This window comes from Canis lupus, chromosome 23 (assembly GCF_048164855.1).
Source record: "Canis lupus baileyi chromosome 23, mCanLup2.hap1, whole genome shotgun sequence".
Classification (NCBI taxonomy): Eukaryota; Metazoa; Chordata; class Mammalia; order Carnivora; family Canidae; genus Canis; species Canis lupus.
In genome coordinates this window covers 18,068,825-18,088,238 of record NC_132860.1, presented here as the reverse complement: position 1 = coordinate 18,088,238, position 19,414 = coordinate 18,068,825, and the positions used below count along the sequence as shown (strand labels likewise).

General features: G+C 36.4%; 1 protein-coding gene, 1 long non-coding RNA gene, 1 other non-coding gene and 1 pseudogene across 4 annotated transcripts in view; 2 read left to right on the top strand and 2 right to left on the bottom strand.

Moving 5' to 3' along the window:
* LOC140614818 (uncharacterized) overlaps positions 1-19,414 on the bottom strand; it is a 48,352-nt gene that overhangs the window by 16,363 nt on the left and 12,575 nt on the right. The gene's annotated exons all lie outside the window — the stretch shown is intronic.
* IPO7 (importin 7) overlaps positions 1-19,414 on the top strand; it is a 55,911-nt gene that overhangs the window by 33,504 nt on the left and 2,993 nt on the right. Inside the window, exons 9-23 of the mRNA XM_072794112.1 lie at positions 1,108-1,242; positions 1,838-1,937; positions 2,818-2,894; positions 3,041-3,157; positions 5,916-6,005; positions 6,430-6,595; positions 6,781-6,941; positions 8,891-9,019; positions 10,743-10,809; positions 10,893-11,018; positions 11,446-11,543; positions 13,755-13,850; positions 14,553-14,773; positions 14,860-15,065; positions 16,872-17,078. Of these exons, the coding sequence (XP_072650213.1) occupies positions 1,108-1,242; positions 1,838-1,937; positions 2,818-2,894; positions 3,041-3,157; positions 5,916-6,005; positions 6,430-6,595; positions 6,781-6,941; positions 8,891-9,019; positions 10,743-10,809; positions 10,893-11,018; positions 11,446-11,543; positions 13,755-13,850; positions 14,553-14,773; positions 14,860-15,065; positions 16,872-17,078 (1,996 nt within the window). The remainder of the gene's footprint in view (positions 1-1,107; positions 1,243-1,837; positions 1,938-2,817; positions 2,895-3,040; positions 3,158-5,915; positions 6,006-6,429; positions 6,596-6,780; positions 6,942-8,890; positions 9,020-10,742; positions 10,810-10,892; positions 11,019-11,445; positions 11,544-13,754; positions 13,851-14,552; positions 14,774-14,859; positions 15,066-16,871; positions 17,079-19,414) is intronic.
* On the top strand, positions 6,157-6,341 carry LOC140615628 (small nucleolar RNA SNORA23). The gene has a single exon (XR_012016123.1). It is a non-coding gene; the product is annotated as a small nucleolar RNA SNORA23 (small nucleolar RNA).
* Positions 12,627-13,845, bottom strand: LOC140614815 (dCTP pyrophosphatase 1 pseudogene; annotated as a pseudogene).

The following is a 19,414-nucleotide window of genomic DNA, read 5'->3' as shown; positions in this document are numbered from 1 at the left end:
GTCTTTACATCTAAGATTTTGAGAATTCTAATTTTTGTTTGAAATCTCAAATTTTGGGCAGCCCCGGTGGCGCAGCGGTTTAGCGCCGCCTGCAGCCCGGGGTGTGATCCTGGAGACCTGGGATCGAGTTTCACGTCAGGCTCCCTGTGTGGAGCCTGCTTTTCCCTCTGCTTGTATCTCTGCATCTCTCTCTCTCTCTCTCTCTCTTTCTGTCTCTCATGAATAAATAAATAAAATCTTTTTTATAAAAATGAAATCTCAAATTTTAATACCAGTAACAAACTGTTGGTTATTTTCCGTGAAGTGATAGGCTCATTTTATTCAATTTTGAGGAAAAATATGCTATATACACAAGTCTATATAACCATAGTTTGTCAGTTACTCTTTCCAAGTATATGATAGCGTTTGATGGGAAAAGCTACTATTTCAGCTTTTCCTCCAACCATTGTACTTTGGTATGTAGCAGAAGTGCTACCTGTATACTCCGCATTTAATAACACTTATATTTCTGATTTGTTAAGGGTGTTTCTTAAGGAAGGGTTGTTTTGCAGTTAATATGGCTGTAAATAATATAACTGCGGGTATAGTTTGGTGCCACTCCTTGATTCATGTTAGGCATGAGAAGTTTTGCCACCATTGATGCAGACGTCAAAATAGTAAAAAGGGCAAGTAACATCTTAGCCTTATGAAAATAGTTTTGACCTCACAGACCCTCCAGGAGGTCTGTGGGCCAGGTCTTGACAACTGCTCTTCTGAAATACCATGTAGAATTAGATCTCTCGGCAGACATTAAATAGGTAAGTGGTTTGGGTAAAGTTTTTCTGGGAGGTAAGTTTTGGTATGTTCAGTAAGTAACCTATGGTTTTCTTTTTTTATACTTAATCAGAAACTAGTCCTTTGACATATAATATTAATTCAGCTTGTTTTTTTGAATACCTGGGAATAAATATGGTTGTCTAATACATAATTTAAAAAATTACTTTCTTTTTAATAGAATATGGTTATTTTAGGATGATGATCTGGGTATTAATGTGTCAGGTGTTTTTGCTGGCTTATAAAGTTAAATTTCTGTTTAACTTGGTTTTTGATCAAGTATTTTTTTCAAAGGTTTTATTGAAGGTATTATATCAGTACAAGGAGAAACAATATATGGCTCCTCGAGTTTTACAGCAGACATTAAATTACATTAATCAAGGAGTTTCTCATGCCCTCACCTGGAAGAATCTGAAGCCTCATATACAAGTAATACTTTTCTATCTGAAATATTTTTTCTGGAAAATGAAATGGAAATAACATTAATGATCATAAAGGTTGAAAAATGCATATTTCGTTGACTTCTATTACTTAGTCTAATAGCTTTGAGAGTATAATAGGAAAATGAGAAAATACCTTGGCATAAACTTAAAAAAGCTATTTTGTGAATATTCAAATTACCTTTTAATCTAAAACTTAAAATTTGCCTTTAAATTCTTAGTGCTGGCTTATGATTGTAACATTTTAGTCCATGTAATTTGGAAGAAACAAAGATTAGTTTTGAGGATAATTCATATTCATGTACTATTTGTATGATTAGTTTATTTGCTTTATTTAGAACTATAGGATTGATGGACTAAAATTTCATATTTCTCAGAATACTTGGAACCTATATACACTTATATCTTATTTTATAATTACTTGTTTCACCAAGAGTAATAGTATGTACCTTGATAGTTGATCTGAGAATCATTACTAAAGTTTGATATATTAAGCTTTAAAATACGTATTCTAGGGTTGCTTTTGTTTTAGCACGTAACAAAAATTGAAGGCTGACTTAAGGTTACTTTCTTCTAAATTGCAGGGCATTATCCAAGATGTTATTTTTCCACTGATGTGCTATACAGATGCTGATGAAGAACTTTGGCAAGAAGATCCTTATGAATATATACGCATGAAGTTTGGTAAATTTTCAGTTTCTTAGAAACAAAATGTATCAGTAGCTAAGTTTATATATAGTATACATAGGGAAGTATTAAGGCCTCACCTTTGGTACTGAAAAATCTTTGTTTTAATGCAGTTTATCCATTTTGTAGACTTCTTGGGTCTGTTCATTAATTATGGCATTTGATAGTGATAATCATTTTTAGCAGCCACAAATAGTAGTATTACTAAGTTATAATTATTGGATGTGCTTCTGGCACATGCCAAAATTGTTAGAAATTTAAGATTACACCTTACACTAAGTGTTGATACTTTTGGATCCCATGTGAGTCATCAAATGTGTGGGAATTGAGAAGACACATATTAGAAGCTGGAGTCACAAGGAGTCTTACATAAAATAAAGAATTGTAATTTGGCTAACATTGAGTTTTAGTCCTTCTTCCTACCACAATCTGTTGTATTTGTAGTAGATATACTTTTGTATCCATGTTGTGAAAATTCTCACATTATGAAAGAAAAGTAGTTGTTATGAAAAATTAATGGTCTAAAATTTGTACTGAAGAGACATGAAATTAGGCTATTGCAAAATTATATAGGAACCTGGGTTGATTTTTTTCGTGTTTATTTTTATTTTTTTATTTTTTATTTTTTATTGGAGTTCAGTTTGCCAACATATAGCATAACACCCAGTGCTCATCCCATCAAGTGCCCTCCTCAGTCCCATCACCCAGTCACCTCCACCCTCCGCCCACCTGGGTTGATTTTTATGCCTTGCATTGAACGTTTAGCAAAATTTTAAGGTTTTGCTTTTTACAGAGCACCATTTGTAAATTATGTGAAAATATTTGTTGAAGAAATTGAAATGCTGGTTTTCATGTTAATTTTAAATTTATTCTCTAGATGTGTTTGAAGATTTCATCTCTCCTACCACTGCTGCCCAGACACTTTTATTTACAGCTTGTAGCAAAAGGAAAGAGGTAGGGAACTTTAGCTTTAGTATTTAAAATTTGTTCAGATACACACTCAGCTTTTAATGTTAGCCACGTGAGTCATTTTGTCTTTTTGTTGTTAAGGATTATTGGTAAATCCAATAAAGTTTAACTTTCCTTTTAAAAAAATCTAGGTACTGCAAAAGACAATGGGATTTTGCTACCAGATTCTTACAGAACCAAATGCTGATCCTCGGAAAAAAGATGGAGCCCTGCATATGATTGGTTCTTTAGCTGAAATACTTTTGAAGGTAATTCTTCTTTTGTATGCAAGTAGTTTAATAACAGTTTATTAAGATACAGTTCATATACCAGACGATTTGCCCTTTAAAGTGAGTAATTCGGTGGTTTGTTTTTTTTTTTTTTTTTTTTTTTTTTTGGAGGTTTTTATTATAGTCAGAGTTGTTCAATCATCAATCCCAAAAGAAACTCTTATTTAGTGGTCACTTTGCATTTCCTTCCAAATTCTTGGGCCTAGGCTACCCCTAATCTACTTTTTGTCTTCTCTGTGGATATATCCATTTTGGACATTTCATGTAAAGGGAATGCCATATAACATAAAGCTTCTTGAGGATTCGCCTTTTTCACTTTGCACAATAATTTCAAAGTTCATCCATGTTGTGGCATGTGTCAGTACTTCATTCCTTTTTGTTGCCAAATAATGTTGTTGTATTCATATACTACTTTTTATGCATTCATCAATTGGTGTACATTTGTGTTGTTTCCATTTTTTGGCTATTAGGAACACTGATCATTTATGTACACATCTTTGTGTGGACATTTTCACTTCTCTTGGGTAATAAACATGTAGGAGTCAAGTTGCTGTTATGTTTTTTTTTTTTTTTTTTTTTAATTTTTATTTATTTATGATAGTCACAGAGAGAGAGAGAGAGAGGCAGAGACACAGGCAGAGGGAGAAGCAGGCTCCATGCACCGGGAGCCTGACGTGGGATTCGATCCCAGGTCTCCAGGATCGCGCCCTGGGCCAAAGGCAGGCGCTAAACCACTGCGCCACCCAGGGATCCCTGCTGTTATGTTTTGAGCAACTGCCAGACTTTTCCAGAGTGGCTGTACCATTTTATATTTTTACCAGCAATGTATGAGGGTTCTAGTTTCTATGGCCTCACCAACAATCATTACCTTTTTATTATAGCCATCCTAGTTGGTGTCAAACAATACTTTATTGTGGTTTTGACTTAACATTTCCCTGATGACTAATAATACAGAATCCTTTTTCATGTGTATGTTAGCTGTTGTAGATCTTTTGAGAAATGTATTATTCAAATCCTTTCTATTTTTTAACTGGGTTATTTGTCCTTTCATTGTTGAATTGTTAAGAGTTCTTTGTATATTCTAAATATTAGACCTTTTTGATGTATATGATTTGCAAGTATTTTGTAGATTATTGTTTTACTTTCTTGATGTTGTCCTTTAAAGTATGATTTTTGATACAATTCTGAAATTTTGTCCAGTTTATATTTTCTTTAGCTGCTTGTGCTGAAGGTACTTTTTGCATGTGTCATTTTTATTTTCATGTTGTAAGATAACTGTAAAATAGTGGGCTTTTTCCTGCAAAAAATTAATCTTTAAGGAAATTTATAAACATGACTATCCATTCACAGCCTAGGAACATCATGCTTTTATGACAAATTTCTAATTAAGAATGACCCTGGATTAGATTAATTTTTAAGAACCTCAACTTAATTGTACACATTGTATCTGACTTCATAAATAAGATCTGAAATTTGCTTTTGCTTAAAAGTTAATAAATGGCAACCAAAGTGTAAGTGAGTATTTAATCATAGAATTATCTAACTTTCAGAAACCTTGTTCCATATCACTATTAACTTATAGGTATATTTTGTTCATACTTTAGTTTTTTTTATACTTGTCCACCCATCATCCTTCTGTTAGTTTATAAATTAAAGATAGTGGTTATTTATTGTATGGCAGGCTGGGAATCTTGAGTGAGTTGTCTTGACAGGTTCAGGTTTTTCTGTTTTAACTTTTTATTTTTAAGTAATTTTAGACTTACAGAAAAATGGCAAAAACAGTTCTCTTCACCCATCTTCCCTTCATGTTAGCAGCTTAGATAGTCATACTGCAATTCTCAAAACCAGGAAATTAATATAGATCGCATAATCTTCAGTAATCCTACAGACCCTTTCACATTGTGTAAGATTTCCCACTGATGCCCTTTTTTCTGGTCTGTGATCCAGTTGAGAATCCCACACTGCATTTAGTTCCCATGTCTGCAGTTTTTCAAGCATTTATTAGTTTTTAATGTTGATGTAATATGCAATTCCAGAAACTGCTTAAAAGCTTGTTAACACTTAGAAAAGACCCTATTTTAAGATTCATGAGAATATCTTTTTTTAAACAGTGGCATATAAATTTTTTTAAAGATTTTATTTATTTATTAGAGATAAATAGCTCTCTCTAATAGTGGGGAGGAAGGACAGAGGGAGAGGAAGAAGCGGACTCCCTGCTGAGGAGGGAGCCCTTCATGGGTCCCCTCTAGGACCCAGAAATCATGATCTAAGCCAAAAGCAGATACTCAATTGACTGAGCCACCCAGGCGCCCTGGGAATATCTTTTTAGATACCTAGATTATTACCTTATAAGCAGGGTCTTTTCTCAGTCTGTGTTGTATGCATTTAAAACCTTGCCAGAGAGGCTTTTTTCATTATAATAGTTTTTTTTTCTATTAAAATAGTTTCATAAGGTAAGGAATATAATTAACCACACTTCCATTACTAGTCATGATCACTGTTAAGATTTGGTATAAATGCTTTCTAAGAAAATGAGGTAAAATTAAAGAAAAGGTATTCAGTGTTTTTTGATGGTGAAATTTGAGAATGAGAAAATTTCATATGGATCTTGAAGTACAAAGAATCAGAATAAATGTGTGTTTTGACATAAATAGTCATTTTTAACATTGTATTTATTTGGCATTGAGGTGATTATATTTGGAAATCTTTCAAAAATAATTGTTGTTTATATTTACAGAAAAAGATCTACAAAGATCAGATGGAATACATGTTGCAGAATCATGTATTCCCTCTCTTCAGCAGTGAACTCGGCTATATGAGAGCGAGGGTATGTTTTAAATCTGTATTAATTTAAATGTTTATGTTTTGTAATGAATGACTGCTTATGTGGACTATTATGTGGAACCTTTTTAATGCTCACCTTAATATTTGCCTTATTTGATTTTAGACTTCTGTTTCATGTAAATATTTATATGGCTGCTGTAATGTGTGCATGGTTTTCGTCTGTGTCTGATAGCAGTGTCTGCCTGTGTTTTGCATTCAGATCTTGCTATCCACACAAATGTCATGCAGCCAAAGAGTAAGTTGGGATCATAGTACTGGTCTAGTGTTGTCTCTCTGGACATAACCTGCCACTGACCAGCCTCCAAATTCCCATACACAGAACTTGTGGAATAGAGATACTGTAGCTTGCTACAATTTAATTTAGGATACCTATAGTAACTGCATTTACTGCATTTTTTTTAAAAAAGGCTTGCTGGGTCCTTCACTATTTTTGTGAAGTAAAGTTCAAAAGTGACCAGAACCTGCAAACGGCCTTAGAGCTGACACGACGATGTCTGATTGATGATAGGGAAATGCCTGTGAAAGTGGAAGCTGCCATTGCACTTCAAGTATTGATCAGCAATCAAGAAAAAGGTAAAGGATTTATATCTCAAAAATAGTGTTTTTACACACAACTGTATGAGGCATTATCCTAGAAACTTGACACATTGTCTTCCCCTTTATGTGAAAGTATCTATTTTTTATTGTTTGATATATAACAGGTTTTAAAGAGTTTTAGTTGTTTTGGCCAGATTTTTTTTTTCTTTTTTCTCTTATAGCTAAAGAATATATTACACCATTCATCAGACCTGTAATGCAGGCTCTTCTTCATATTATAAGAGAAACAGAAAATGATGATCTTACTAATGTAATTCAGAAAATGATCTGCGAGTATAGTGAAGAAGTTACTCCTATTGCAGTAGAAATGACACAGCATTTGGTATGTTATTTGAACCAATCATTTATTCATTATCTTATAACAATTATTTTCACAGAGCTTACTGTATGTCAGGTACTGTTCAAAGCCTTTCACAATCCTATATGAAGAATAGTCATGTACTGAGAGAAAATGTGAACTATGGAGCTGGGATTCACACCTGAAGTATATGCCTCCACCACACACATTCTTAAGTACTATCAATGTTGATCATGACTGCTTTGTGTGGTTTCCATGAATACTTTGGACCAGATATAAAATAGAAAAGTAGAAAAATAAAAGATGAAGTAGAAATAATATTTGCAAATAGAGAGGTTTTTAAATTTAAAAATTTTTTATTTAAAAAAATTTTTTTTAAGATTTCTTTTTTTAAAGGTTTTCTTTATTTATTCACAAGAGACACAGAGAGAGAGGCAGAGACATAGAAAGAGAAGCAGGCTCCATGCGGGAAGCCCAATGTGGAACTCAGTCCCGGAACTCTGGGATCATGTCCTGAACCAAAGGCAGATGCTCAACCACTGAGCCACCCAGGTGTCCAAGACTTTGTTTTTAAGTAATGTCTGTACCCAGCATGAGACTTGAATTTAGAACACTGAGATCAAGAATCACATGCCCTGCTAACTGAGTCAGCCAGGTGCCCTAAATAGTTGTTTGTTTTTTGTTTTTTTTTTTAAAGAGAGAGAGACCATAAGCAGGGCAGAGGGAGAGGGAGAGAGGATCTTAAGCAAGCTCCACACCCAGCATGCATGACCCTGAGCTCATGACCTGAGCTGAAATTAAGAGTTCTTATTGCTTAACTGAACCATTTCGGTGCCCCTAAATAATTGTGGTTTGTTTTTGTTGTTTTTTTTTTTTTTTTTAAGATTTGTTTATTTATTTATTTATGAGAGAGAGAGGCAGAGATACAGGAGGAGGGAGAAGCAGGCTCCATGGCAGGAGCCCGATGCGAGACTCGATCCTGGGACTCTAGGATCGCACCCTGGATCAAAGGCAGGCACCAAACCGCTGAGCCACCCAGGGATCCCCGTGTTTTTTTTTTTAAGTAATTTATTTATTCATGAGAGACACAGGTAGAAGGAGAAGCCTCCCTGTGGGGACCCCGATGCAGGACTTGATCCCAGGACTCAGGGATCATACCCTGAGCCACAGGCAGATGCTCATCCACTATCCCCCAAGCCACCCAGACATCCCTAGTTAATTGTTTTTTTTTTTTTTTTTTAATGCAATTTGTAAATAGTAGTTACTCAGTAGTTGTCCTTTGTTTATGGTACATTGCCCCATGTCCCCAACAATTACCACTCATAGTCCCTGTATAGTGATTTGTGTGATGCAGTTTATATTCTTGCTGAATATCGAGCAATAAGCAATAAGAATCTAGCTCTTGGTATTTGTTGTGGATTTAAGCAAAAAGCAAAGAGTTTTGTGAAAAACTGATTTTGAAGTAGGTAAGGATATTTGAATAACTGTAACAGCATTCATTAAATATGTATATTGCATTTATAATAAGATTATTATTCTGTTCTCAGATATTTGAAAACAATTGAATTTTATAACAAAAATCCTTGAGTAGTATACCTGTATTTGGGCATTTTTAAATATTACTAAACATATTCATAATATTAAGCACTTTCTATGCCTTGCCTCATTTAATCCTCACAGTATCTCTATGATAACGTTCTCAAATGATATGTCAGGAAACAGGTCGAGTAACTTAAGGTCACCTAGTAAGTGGTAGTAGTACCACTTGCTTATAGAGCCCAGATTCTTAATTACTATTAATCAGTTTGGTAACATTGATTGGTTTTGCTGTCCCTGTGAGAACATTTCAAAAATAAAGTTTTTTTAATTAATTAATTAATTAATTTATTTATTTATTTTTCCAAAAATAAAGTTTTAGACCAAAATGTGTTTTTATTGTTTTAATAGCAAGCTTTATATTCTCTTGAATCTAGGCTATGACATTTAATCAGGTAATCCAGACTGGACCAGATGAAGAAGGAAGTGATGACAAAGCAGTTACTGCTATGGGAATCCTGAATACCATTGACACGCTACTTAGTGTAGTTGAAGATCATAAAGAGGTAAAGTGATCCAATGTTCTAAGGTTTTGATCCAGGTAATGATCCAGGTCTTAGGGAATTTAAAGCCATTCTTCAACAACTGTTCTAATGCTTTTTTTGGAAGGCTCTGGCTTATCTAATCCTTATTTTTAACATGTACCTTGATTTTGCTATCTTTTAACTAGTTCCCTTTTGTAGGAGACTGTTGGGATCTTATAAATATTTTAGGTTGTTTAATATTAGAAGGAAAAGGAAGGAAGTATTTGTATTACCATATCCTTACCTCAAGTCTCAGGATTTTGGCTCCTTAGATTATCTATCCAGATCCAGTAGTGTGGTGATTCCTAGGAAAACCTTCCTGGCTTTCCTTTTTTTGTTTTTAAATAGGGAGAGGGCAGAAGGAGAGAGAGAATCTTATGCAGATTCCACGCCTAGCACAGAGCCTGATGCAGGGTGCGATCTCTTAATTATGGTAAACTACACATAACAAAAAATTTACTGCCTTAACCATTTTCAAGTGTACGGTTCAGTAGTGTTGAGTATACATTGTTATGCTTCCATTACTATTGTATTTCTAGTTTTCTTTTATAGTTGTCTTTCATAAACAAAATTGTAATTGTTAATTTTTAAAAATGAAATATAAGACATTCAGAAAAGGATAAAGGATAAAGAACAGAAAACTATAACCAATACCCTTTAACTCCCACCTGAATTTATTGGATTTTAACATTTTATAGTATATCCTTTTGGCTTTATTTCCAGTAAGAAAACCAATTCAGATAGATGTAATTGAAGCCTTTGGGGTACCACTTCCTAATCCAATTTCTTTATTTCTTTCCGTTAGAAGTAACTAGTGTCCTGAATTTGGTGTTTATAATTCCAGTGCAGATTTTTATATTCATAAATCATGTTTTCAGATTATCTGCAAATTGCCTTTTGTTACAGGAGATTTTCAGTAAACTATATTCTTCAGTATAATTGGAGATAGAAGCCATGAGGAATTCTCTAGCTGCCTATGGTTAATAAATTAGTTGCTATATTTGAAGAGTTAAAAATGTTTTAAATATATGTAATTGAAATGGATGTCCTGGTTCTATATCCAGTTAGTAAATTTTACCTCCTCTCCCCTCCCCACATTAAACATTCTAATGGCTTCCAGGGACTTGGGGTCTATTGAGGATCATACTGGCAATTCAAGAGGAATTTGTATTTTTGGTCTTGGGTGTTATGGTTCACTATATCTTAACAGTTATATAAATAGAGGTGATTCGGAATTAGTGGGAGTGGTAAGAATAATGCCTTCTTTCAAATAATTTTTCTGTAAGCCACTGACAGTGACTTTTCAATTACACTTGAGTTGAATTGATTTATATTTAAATATTTAAACACAAAAAGGTTTGTAATCTATCTGGAAAATGATGTGGTTCCTTTATTTTCATAATTATATTCTCTGGATGCTATTTTTTCCTCTACTTTTCTTAGGTAAATTGTGCATGTGATTCCCTGTGTTTGTTTCATTGTAATGGTATCTCATTAAGTTGTAATGGTATTACATTAAGTTTCAATTCCACATTAACCCACAATTTGGGTTACTTTCAAACAAAGACTTAAAAAACAACAAAGACTTAAAATGATTTATGATGCTGACTTTATATTTCAATAAGCAGTGAGTTGGATTATGCATTATTCATTAATTCATTCACTAGTGTGCAGCAGTTACATACAGTTTTCTCTTCTCTTTTAGATAACCCAGCAACTTGAAGGAATCTGTTTACAGGTCATTGGAACTGTTTTACAACAACATGTCTTAGGTATATACCCCTGATTGTGCTTAAAATTTCCTACTTTTCTGTATCAGCAAACATTGTCCTAACAACTCCATACTGTCTCTTAGAATTCTATGAAGAGATCTTCTCTTTAGCACATAGTTTGACATGTCAACAAGTGTCTCCGCAAATGTGGCAGTTGCTACCTCTGGTATTTGAGGTTTTTCAACAAGATGGATTTGATTACTTTACAGGTAAGTAAAGTCAGCATATTAATACTGAGAATTTCTCCCTGTTTTGATTCATTTTTAGTATATCACTTGAACATATACTTTAGAACATTGTAAATGCTTCTTAGATATTTTCATTTGCAGTTAATACTCCAGGATAACATTGATTTCCATTATATGTTTTGATTTAGTTATGCTTCTAGATTTGTTTCCTTTAACACATTCTTACCCTCCTGTCCCTGTCAGTCTTTTTTGTACAATATAATAATACTCTTTGTATAATGTACATATATATACTGCTAGGGACCAAACAAATTCATATTTGCTTTCTTTTTCTAAGGAGATATTTCAGAAACAGCATTTACATTAGTAAAGGTTTTAACTTTTAGTAATTTTTTGTTTTAATTAGTTTAATTCATTTTTAATATTTTTATGCTTTTCTTTAATGCAGATATGATGCCTCTGCTTCATAATTACGTAACAGTTGATACAGATACACTTCTGTCTGATACCAAGTATCTTGAAATGATATATAGTATGTGTAAGAAGGTAGGTCATTTTTAGTTAATATAATGATATGTCATGAGGCTGGTGCTGTAAAAAGTAAGTTGTGATGAGTGAAGATACGTGATACATTATGGTGAACATATTATATGGGTTTGACAGAACAAGGGCTTTTTTTTTTAAGGATTTTATTTACTTTAGATAGCATAAACAGGGAAGGGGCAGAGGGAGAAGCAGACTCCCCACTGAGCAGGGAGCCCAACTCAGGGCTCGATCCCAGGACCCTGAGGTCATGACTTGAGCTGAAGGTTAACCACTGAGCCACCCAGGCACCTCTGTGTGCCCTGACGTTAACTGGAGTTATGTTTTTAATTTTTCTTAGAGTGCCTGGAGCTTACCTTACCATAGTTCTTTACTAGGTTTTGAATCTAAAGAAGGAAGAATCTGGCAGCCTGGGTGGCTCAGCGGTTTAGCGCCACCTTCAGTCCGGGGTGTGATCCTGGAGACTCCCATGTCCGGCTCCCTGCATGGAGCTGGCTCCTCCCTCTGCCTGTGTCTCTGCTTTTCTCTCTCTCTGTGTCTCATGAGTGAATAAATAAAATCTTAAAAAAAAAAAAAAAGATTGAACTTATTTGAGTGATATTGAAAGGATCAGGAACAAAGATTTTTATAAAGAAAATTCTTGGAGGATACAGTTTATGGAGGCTCTACAGAAATTATGTAGTAAATAGCAAGATTGTAAAAACCAGGAGTTTATTTAAAATGAAAGTCAAAAGTACTGTGCCATTTCTTGGAAAATCAGAAGTAAATGTATGCAGAATGTTACTTTTTTTTTGAATAATGCTTTTCTTACACAAGAGATATGGGATATAATCATTGAATTCATTATTTATTGTCAATTATATAGTTTATGTTATTACTCTGGGAACAGTGATAATCTATACCATCTACTTTCCTTTTCCAGAAGTTACCCTTAACACTTAGAATTCTTTAGTCTAATTAGGTCAGTTCCATGTTTTTTATTTCTTGTTTAGGAATAGCATTTGCCATCAACAAGCTGCCTCTTTTAACTCCTCTCCCAATTCAATGAGACTTTCTTATTTTATGAGACTTGTGTAGAGAAAGGTCTTTCCTAGAAATCTCAGCCTTTTTTTTTTTTTTTTTTTTTTTTTGGTACTTCTTTACATACGAGCTAGATATCTTCCTAAGAAAAGTAGAGTGCTTTAGCTACCATGGTTGTATGAGAAGACAGTGGTTTTCAACATGTTGTAGTCCAGAATGGCCCTACAGCGGAGGTGATTTGATTATGTAGACCAAGATGTGTGATTGCTGAGATATAACCAACCAGTAACTCCAAATTCTGACAGTTGCTTTGGATTATAGTCTGTACAATGAATATTGTAATCATTTATATTAATTAGAATATCTTAAAAACTCAAGGGACTATAGGCAGGGTACAGATATTCTGTGATTTAAAGGTTTGGTTGTTTTTGTTTTTGCTAACCAAAACTTCTATTGAGAACAAAAATACCAGTAGACTGTCTACTGGAGGTTCTTGGGCCTCAGACCTTAGGAAGTAGGGCCCCTAAACCTGTGATCTGTTAGAAAAGGACTAGAACAAAGTTCCACAGCCAGGCCACTTTCTGTTTCTCAGATGCCATGCTGAGTTGCAGGTCCTTTGCCCAGGTTTCTAGGTTGAGGCCTGGCCTGTGGACTCACAGTCTCAAGGTTTGCAGGCCCCACAGCTTGGTCTTCAGAGGTGGCCCAACGGGGAAGTCTGTACTTGAGGGCAGAGCCACGGGACAGATGTGCTGGGTAGCACCAGCAGTTGAGGTCCATCTTGGAGAGCACCGTTTGGGGCAGGTCCACATGGCAGCGGGCTGCTAATGCTACCAGGTAGATGAGGACGTCACTAAGCTTCTCTTGAAGGGCTGCCCGTTCCCTGGGGGACTGGGCTTGGCCAGGCTCCTCATCAGGCTTCCACTGAAAGAGCTCCGCCACTTCCCCTGGGCCCACCGAGGCGGGGGTGGGGCCGGCCCCAGTCTTGTTCAGCAGCAAACTCAGCATGCAGGCGGCGGATGTCCTCGAGTGTGGGCAAGTGTGGGCTCCGGGCTGAAGCTGAAGTGGCTGGCAGCAGCAGTACTGTCTCCCCCCGTGTCCCCACGCGCGCCCCCATTCGCCCAAGACATGCCACCCATCATGCACCAGCCGGGATGCATAGGACCCTCACTGCAGTTTTATATTTGTGTTGATCAGGTTCTTACAGGAGTTGCAGGAGAAGATGCAGAGTGTCATGCAGCAAAATTGTTAGAAGTCATCATTCTACAATGCAAAGGGCGTGGCATTGACCAGGTCAGTGGGGTTAACTATTAATGATTCCTATTTGAGGCTACGTAGAGAGAATCTTTACCTCCAGTTTACTTCTTTTGGGGCAGTTGCTGTGTATTTTGTGTTTTATTGTTTATTATGACACTAGATAACATTTCTTAAATGTTTGTTTAAAATTTAACCGATATATAATGATCCTATCTTTAATATGTATGAAAATATAACTGGCAAGTTTTATGGCTGTTTGTTATCATGCAAGGTAAGTATTTTTATAGTAGGCTCTGAGAGTATTGTGTGCTACATTTATCACATTGCAGTAAGGTGGATTTGGTTAAATTTCCGTGGTTTCTCCTCCCCCCCCCCCCCCCGTGGTCAGTTTCAATAGGATTTTTTTCTTAGCTTTATTGACATAAATAAAATAAAATGTCATATAAGCATAAGGTGTACAACAGATGAATTGATAAAGATGTATATGTGTTGTGAAGTGATTATTACAGTAAGATTAGCCAATAAGAATATTGTGAATCCAGTTGGCTATCCTGGTGAGGATCTAATAGCTTAGTGAATACTTGTCTTCTCTAACGTTAGGTTTTTCAGTGAGTGCCTAGGCCAACACTAAAAACTATTGGTCATCTAATAGAAAAAGAGATTAGTTGAGGCAATAGGTTACTATGGTCAGACTGCTATTACTTAAGGTTTTGGAATATTTTGCTGTCTTCTTTATAGTGCATTCCCTTATTTGTGGAAGCAGCTTTAGAGAGACTGACAAGAGAGGTGAAGACAAGTGAACTTCGGACAATGTGCCTGCAAGTTGCCATTGCAGCTTTGTACTATAATCCACACCTACTTCTCAACACCTTAGAAAATCTTCGCTTCCCTAATAATGTTGAACCAGTTACAAATCATTTTATTACACAATGGCTTAATGATGTTGATTGTTTCTTGGGGTAAGTGACATATTGGATCTTTTTTTATTTAACTTTGTGAGATACTCTACTTATTAAAAATATATATACTTTATTTTATTTTTTAGACTTCACGACAGAAAGATGTGTGTTCTGGGCCTTTGTGCTCTTATTGATATGGAACAGATACCACAAGTTTTAAATCAAGTTTCTGGACAGATTTTGCCAGCTTTTATCCTTTTATTTAATGGATTAAAAAGAGCGTATGCCTGCCATGCAGAACACGAGAATGACAGTGATGATGATGATGAAGCTGAAGATGATGATGAAACTGGTAAGGGATTTGTGGTGGAGGAAGCCACACTTATTACCTGGTTAGAAACATCAGTAGAGGGCAGCCCCGGTGGCGCAGCGGTTTAGCGCCGCCTGCAGCTCAGGGCGTGATCCTGGGGACCCTGGATCGAGTCCCACGTCGGACTCCCTGCATGGAGCCCGCTCCTCCCTCTGCCTGTGTTTCTGCCTCTCTCTCTCTAGCTGTGTCTCTATGAATAAATAAATAAAATATTAAAAAAAAAAAAAAGAAACATCAGTAGACTTATTTTTTTTTAACCCTTCTGAAAAAATGAGGGATCATGGCCAAATGCTTTCATTATTTATTCATAAAAAGACTGCCTTATCGGGCAACCGAGGTGGCTCAGCAGTTTAGCACTGCCTTTCGCCCAGGGTATGATCCTGGAGACCCAGGATCGAGTCCCACATCAGGCTTCCTGCATGGAGCCTGCTTCTCCCTCTGCCTGTGTCTCTGCCTCTTTCTCTCTGTGTCTCATGAATAAATAAAATCTTTTTAAAAAGAAAGAAAGGAAGACTACCTTATCTTCCTGCTGGAGTGTAAGGTCTGCGAAGGCCAGAACTTTGGCTAGATCTCCTGACATGTAAAGCAATTCTAGGTATTTATGGTTTCTGCTGTTGGCAAACATCTATTATCTATTAGTGCTAAAACCAAGTATACCTGCACTATAAAATTTTGATTAGGTTGGGCAGCCCCTGTGGTGCAGCGGTTTAGCGCCGCCTGCAGCCCCAGGCATGATCCTGGAGACCCTGGATCCAGTACCACATCGGGCTCTGTGCATGGTGCCTGCTTCTCCCTCTGCCTGTGTCTCTGCCTCTCTCTCTCTCTGTGTGTTTCTATGAATAAATAAATAAATACTCTTTAAAAAAAATAAATAAATTGGTTTTATTAAAAAAAAATAAAATTTGATTAGGTGGCTAATACAAATGGACACTACAGACTACAAGAGTATAAATTGATAGAATGTTGGTTAAGAGAAATTATTATAATAGTTTCAGAATAAGATAGTTATTGCTGTTTTTGTCTTTTATCATTTACTGACCTAGCTGGCCTTTAAAAAAATAACAACTCAGGGATCCCTGGGTGGCACAGCGGTTTAGCGCCTGCCTTTGGCCCAGGGCGCGATCCTGGAGACCCAGGATCGAATCCCACGTCGGGCTCCCTGCATGGAGCCTGCTTCTCCCTCTGCCTGTGTCTCTGCCTCCCTCTCTCTCTATGTGACTATCATAAATAAATTAAAAAAAAATTTAAAAAAAACTCAGAAAGGTGTTCTAAGGACATAACATAAACTATATTATTTTACTGTTGGTGTTTGGTTCGGTATATACCATAAGGCCCAGAGCCCAAGTGCTGAATTTCATCTTATGTAATCCTTTTTCAAACCTCTGGTATTAAGAATTGTGGTTGAGTTTCTTGAATTTTTATGAGAATGTTTTATTCTGATTATTGCTAAATATTTATTTAAATATTTATTTATTTGTTTGTTTATTTGAGAGAGAGAGGGAGAGAGAGAAGGGCAGAGGGAGAGGCAGAGAGAATTTCAAGCAGCCTGGGTGCTGAGCACAGAGCCTGACGTGGCGTTTGATCTCATGACCCCAGAACAGGACTGGAGTCAGATGCTAACCAGCTGTCCCAACCAGGTGCCCCATTGAATATTGTATTTAAACACCAATTCTTAGAATTTGAATTTATTCATTTGTGATTTGTAATTTACTAACTGTGATCATTGTCAGTTTGTTCAGTAACAGAATACCTCAGTGTTAACAAATGCACCTATTTATGACTTGGCAGAGGAACTGGGGAGTGATGAAGATGATATTGATGAAGATGGGCAAGAATATTTGGAGATTTTGGCTAAACAAGCAGGTGAGGATGGAGATGATGAAGATTGGGAAGAAGATGATGCTGAGGAGACTGCTCTAGAAGGCTACTCCACAATCATTGATGATGAAGATAACCCTGTTGATGAGTATCAGATATTTAAAGCTATATTTCAAAGTAAGTCAACTTGTTATATGTAATTCAGACAGCTCTATATGATCCATTTCCCTGAACCTATCTGTTCTTACTTGTGTCTGTCACTTAAGGGATTTTAGGTATATCAAACCCAAACTAGACTATGGTTTAAGGACTAGTAGCTAGTATCTGAAGTTACTGCGGTTGCCTTAGGGTTTCAGAGTATTTCCTCATTTTATTATTTTACTGTTATTTAGATGTGTATGTAATAGGAAGATACTATATTTCAAAATTTATGCAATGACAGTTCCTCTTTCCCACTTCTGATTTCTGCCCTTTCAGCTTTCTCTAGAAATACCCACTTTTATTATCTGTTACTTGTTTTTGTATCTTTTTTCCCTCTGGCCAAAACCGTAGTTAACTTTCTGAGAATTTGACCATTTTTATTTATTTATTTATTTATTTATTTATTTTTTATTTATGATAGTCACAGAGAGAGAGAGAGAGAGAGGAAGAGACACAGGCAGAGGGAGAAGCAGGCTCCATGCACTGGGAGCCCGACATGGGATTCGATCCCGGGTCTCCAGGATCGCGCCCTGGGCCAAAGGCAGGCGCCAAACCGCTGCGCCACCCAGGGATCCCGAATTTGACCATTTTTAATATCAGTTATCTTGGAATCCCTTTTCTTTTTTCCTGTAACACATTGTATGTGGCTATACCATCCATTGCTTGGACTTCACCAAATAAAACATCTGTGTTCTAGGGGTGCTTGTGTGGCTCAGTGGTTGGACGTCTGCCTTTGGCTAGGGCATGCTCCCGGGATCTGGGATTGAGTCCCACATTGGGCTCCTTGCATGGGGCCTGCTTCTCCTTCTGCCTGTGTCTCTACCCCTTTCTCTCTCATGAATAAATAAATAAAATCTATAAAAAAATCTGTGTTCTGTCCAGCTTAAGAAATTAAAATTGGCACTATATTTGAAATACCCTTTCCCCCACAGAGTGCTATCATTCCTGTATATTATAAGAACTTTGATGTTGAATGAGTTCTCTGATAACCAGGCATTAGTCTTCCAAACCCATGGCAAAGCAGTTATGATGCAAGGTTACAGAAATACAACAGATTGGTTTTTGAGCTACATGTCGGGCAGCAAGAATTGAATGAGGTGCCAAGAATTATAGACTTGTTTTTGTCCATGATTTTGTATTTTATAGACTTAAGTCGGGCAGCCCAGGTAGCTCAGTGGTTTAGCGCCATCTTCAGCCCAGGGTGTGATCCTGGAGACCCGGGATCGAGTCCCACGACAGGCTCCCTGAATGAGCCTGCTGCTCTCTCTGCTTGTGTCTGCCTCTCTGTGGTGTGTGTGTTTGTCTCTCATGAATAAATAAATAAAATCTTAAAAAAAGAATTATAGACTTAAATATATGTTAATCCCAAAAGGATGGTTTATAGTTGAGGACCAGTGCATAGTAAATGCAATAAAGTAGAAATAGAAAATCGTGTGATTAGTTGTCCGATTTCCCCCACCCCCAAAATATCTGGCATCTGATACATGAAGAAATTGGTTTTCATTCTTGGAATTACTATGTTAAAAACTTATTTTGTGGGAGTCTTTATAGAGAATTTTTTCTCCCTCTCAAACTCACTCAGTATACACCTACCCCTTTGAATAGCTACTTAATTGAAACAGGGAAATACGTGGTCAGACTTGGTACCCTTAACTGTCATTTTATCTAGTGCATGTTTTTGTAAAACATTGATATTTTAATTTTTTTTTAAGATTTTACTTATTCATGACACACAGAGAGAGGCAGAGACATGAAAGGGAGAAGCAGGCTCCCCATAGGGAGCCCGATGCAGGGCTTGATCCTGATCCCAGGACTCTGGGATCACGCCCTGAGCGGAAGGCAGATGCTCAACTGCTGAGCCACCCAGGCATCCCAAAACACTGAAATAATACCTGGTCTTGTCATGTACTGGGAAAATTTGTTCTGCATTTATCACAGATTGGATTTGACCATTAATTTAGGCTATAACATAAAACGTGAGCATTTTAAAGTTTTCCTACTTTATTACTTAAGTATATAAGAACTGTTTTCAGCTCTGATTTTTAAGTATTTATTTGTTTGAGAGAGAGTGATGGAGAGATATCATGAGTGGGAGGAGGGGCAGAGGGAGAGGGAGAAGCAGATTCCCCACTGAGCAGGAAGCCAGATGCCTGAGGTGAAGGCAGACACTTAACCGAAAGAGCCATCTTGGCACCCCTCAGCTCTGATTTATTTGCTAGAGATATGAAGTATGAGAGTGATTAGAGTTTTTGTAGCATAAAACTAAGCGAGAATTTTTTCTCCCTATATCTTTCACAAATAAGTTAATCTAA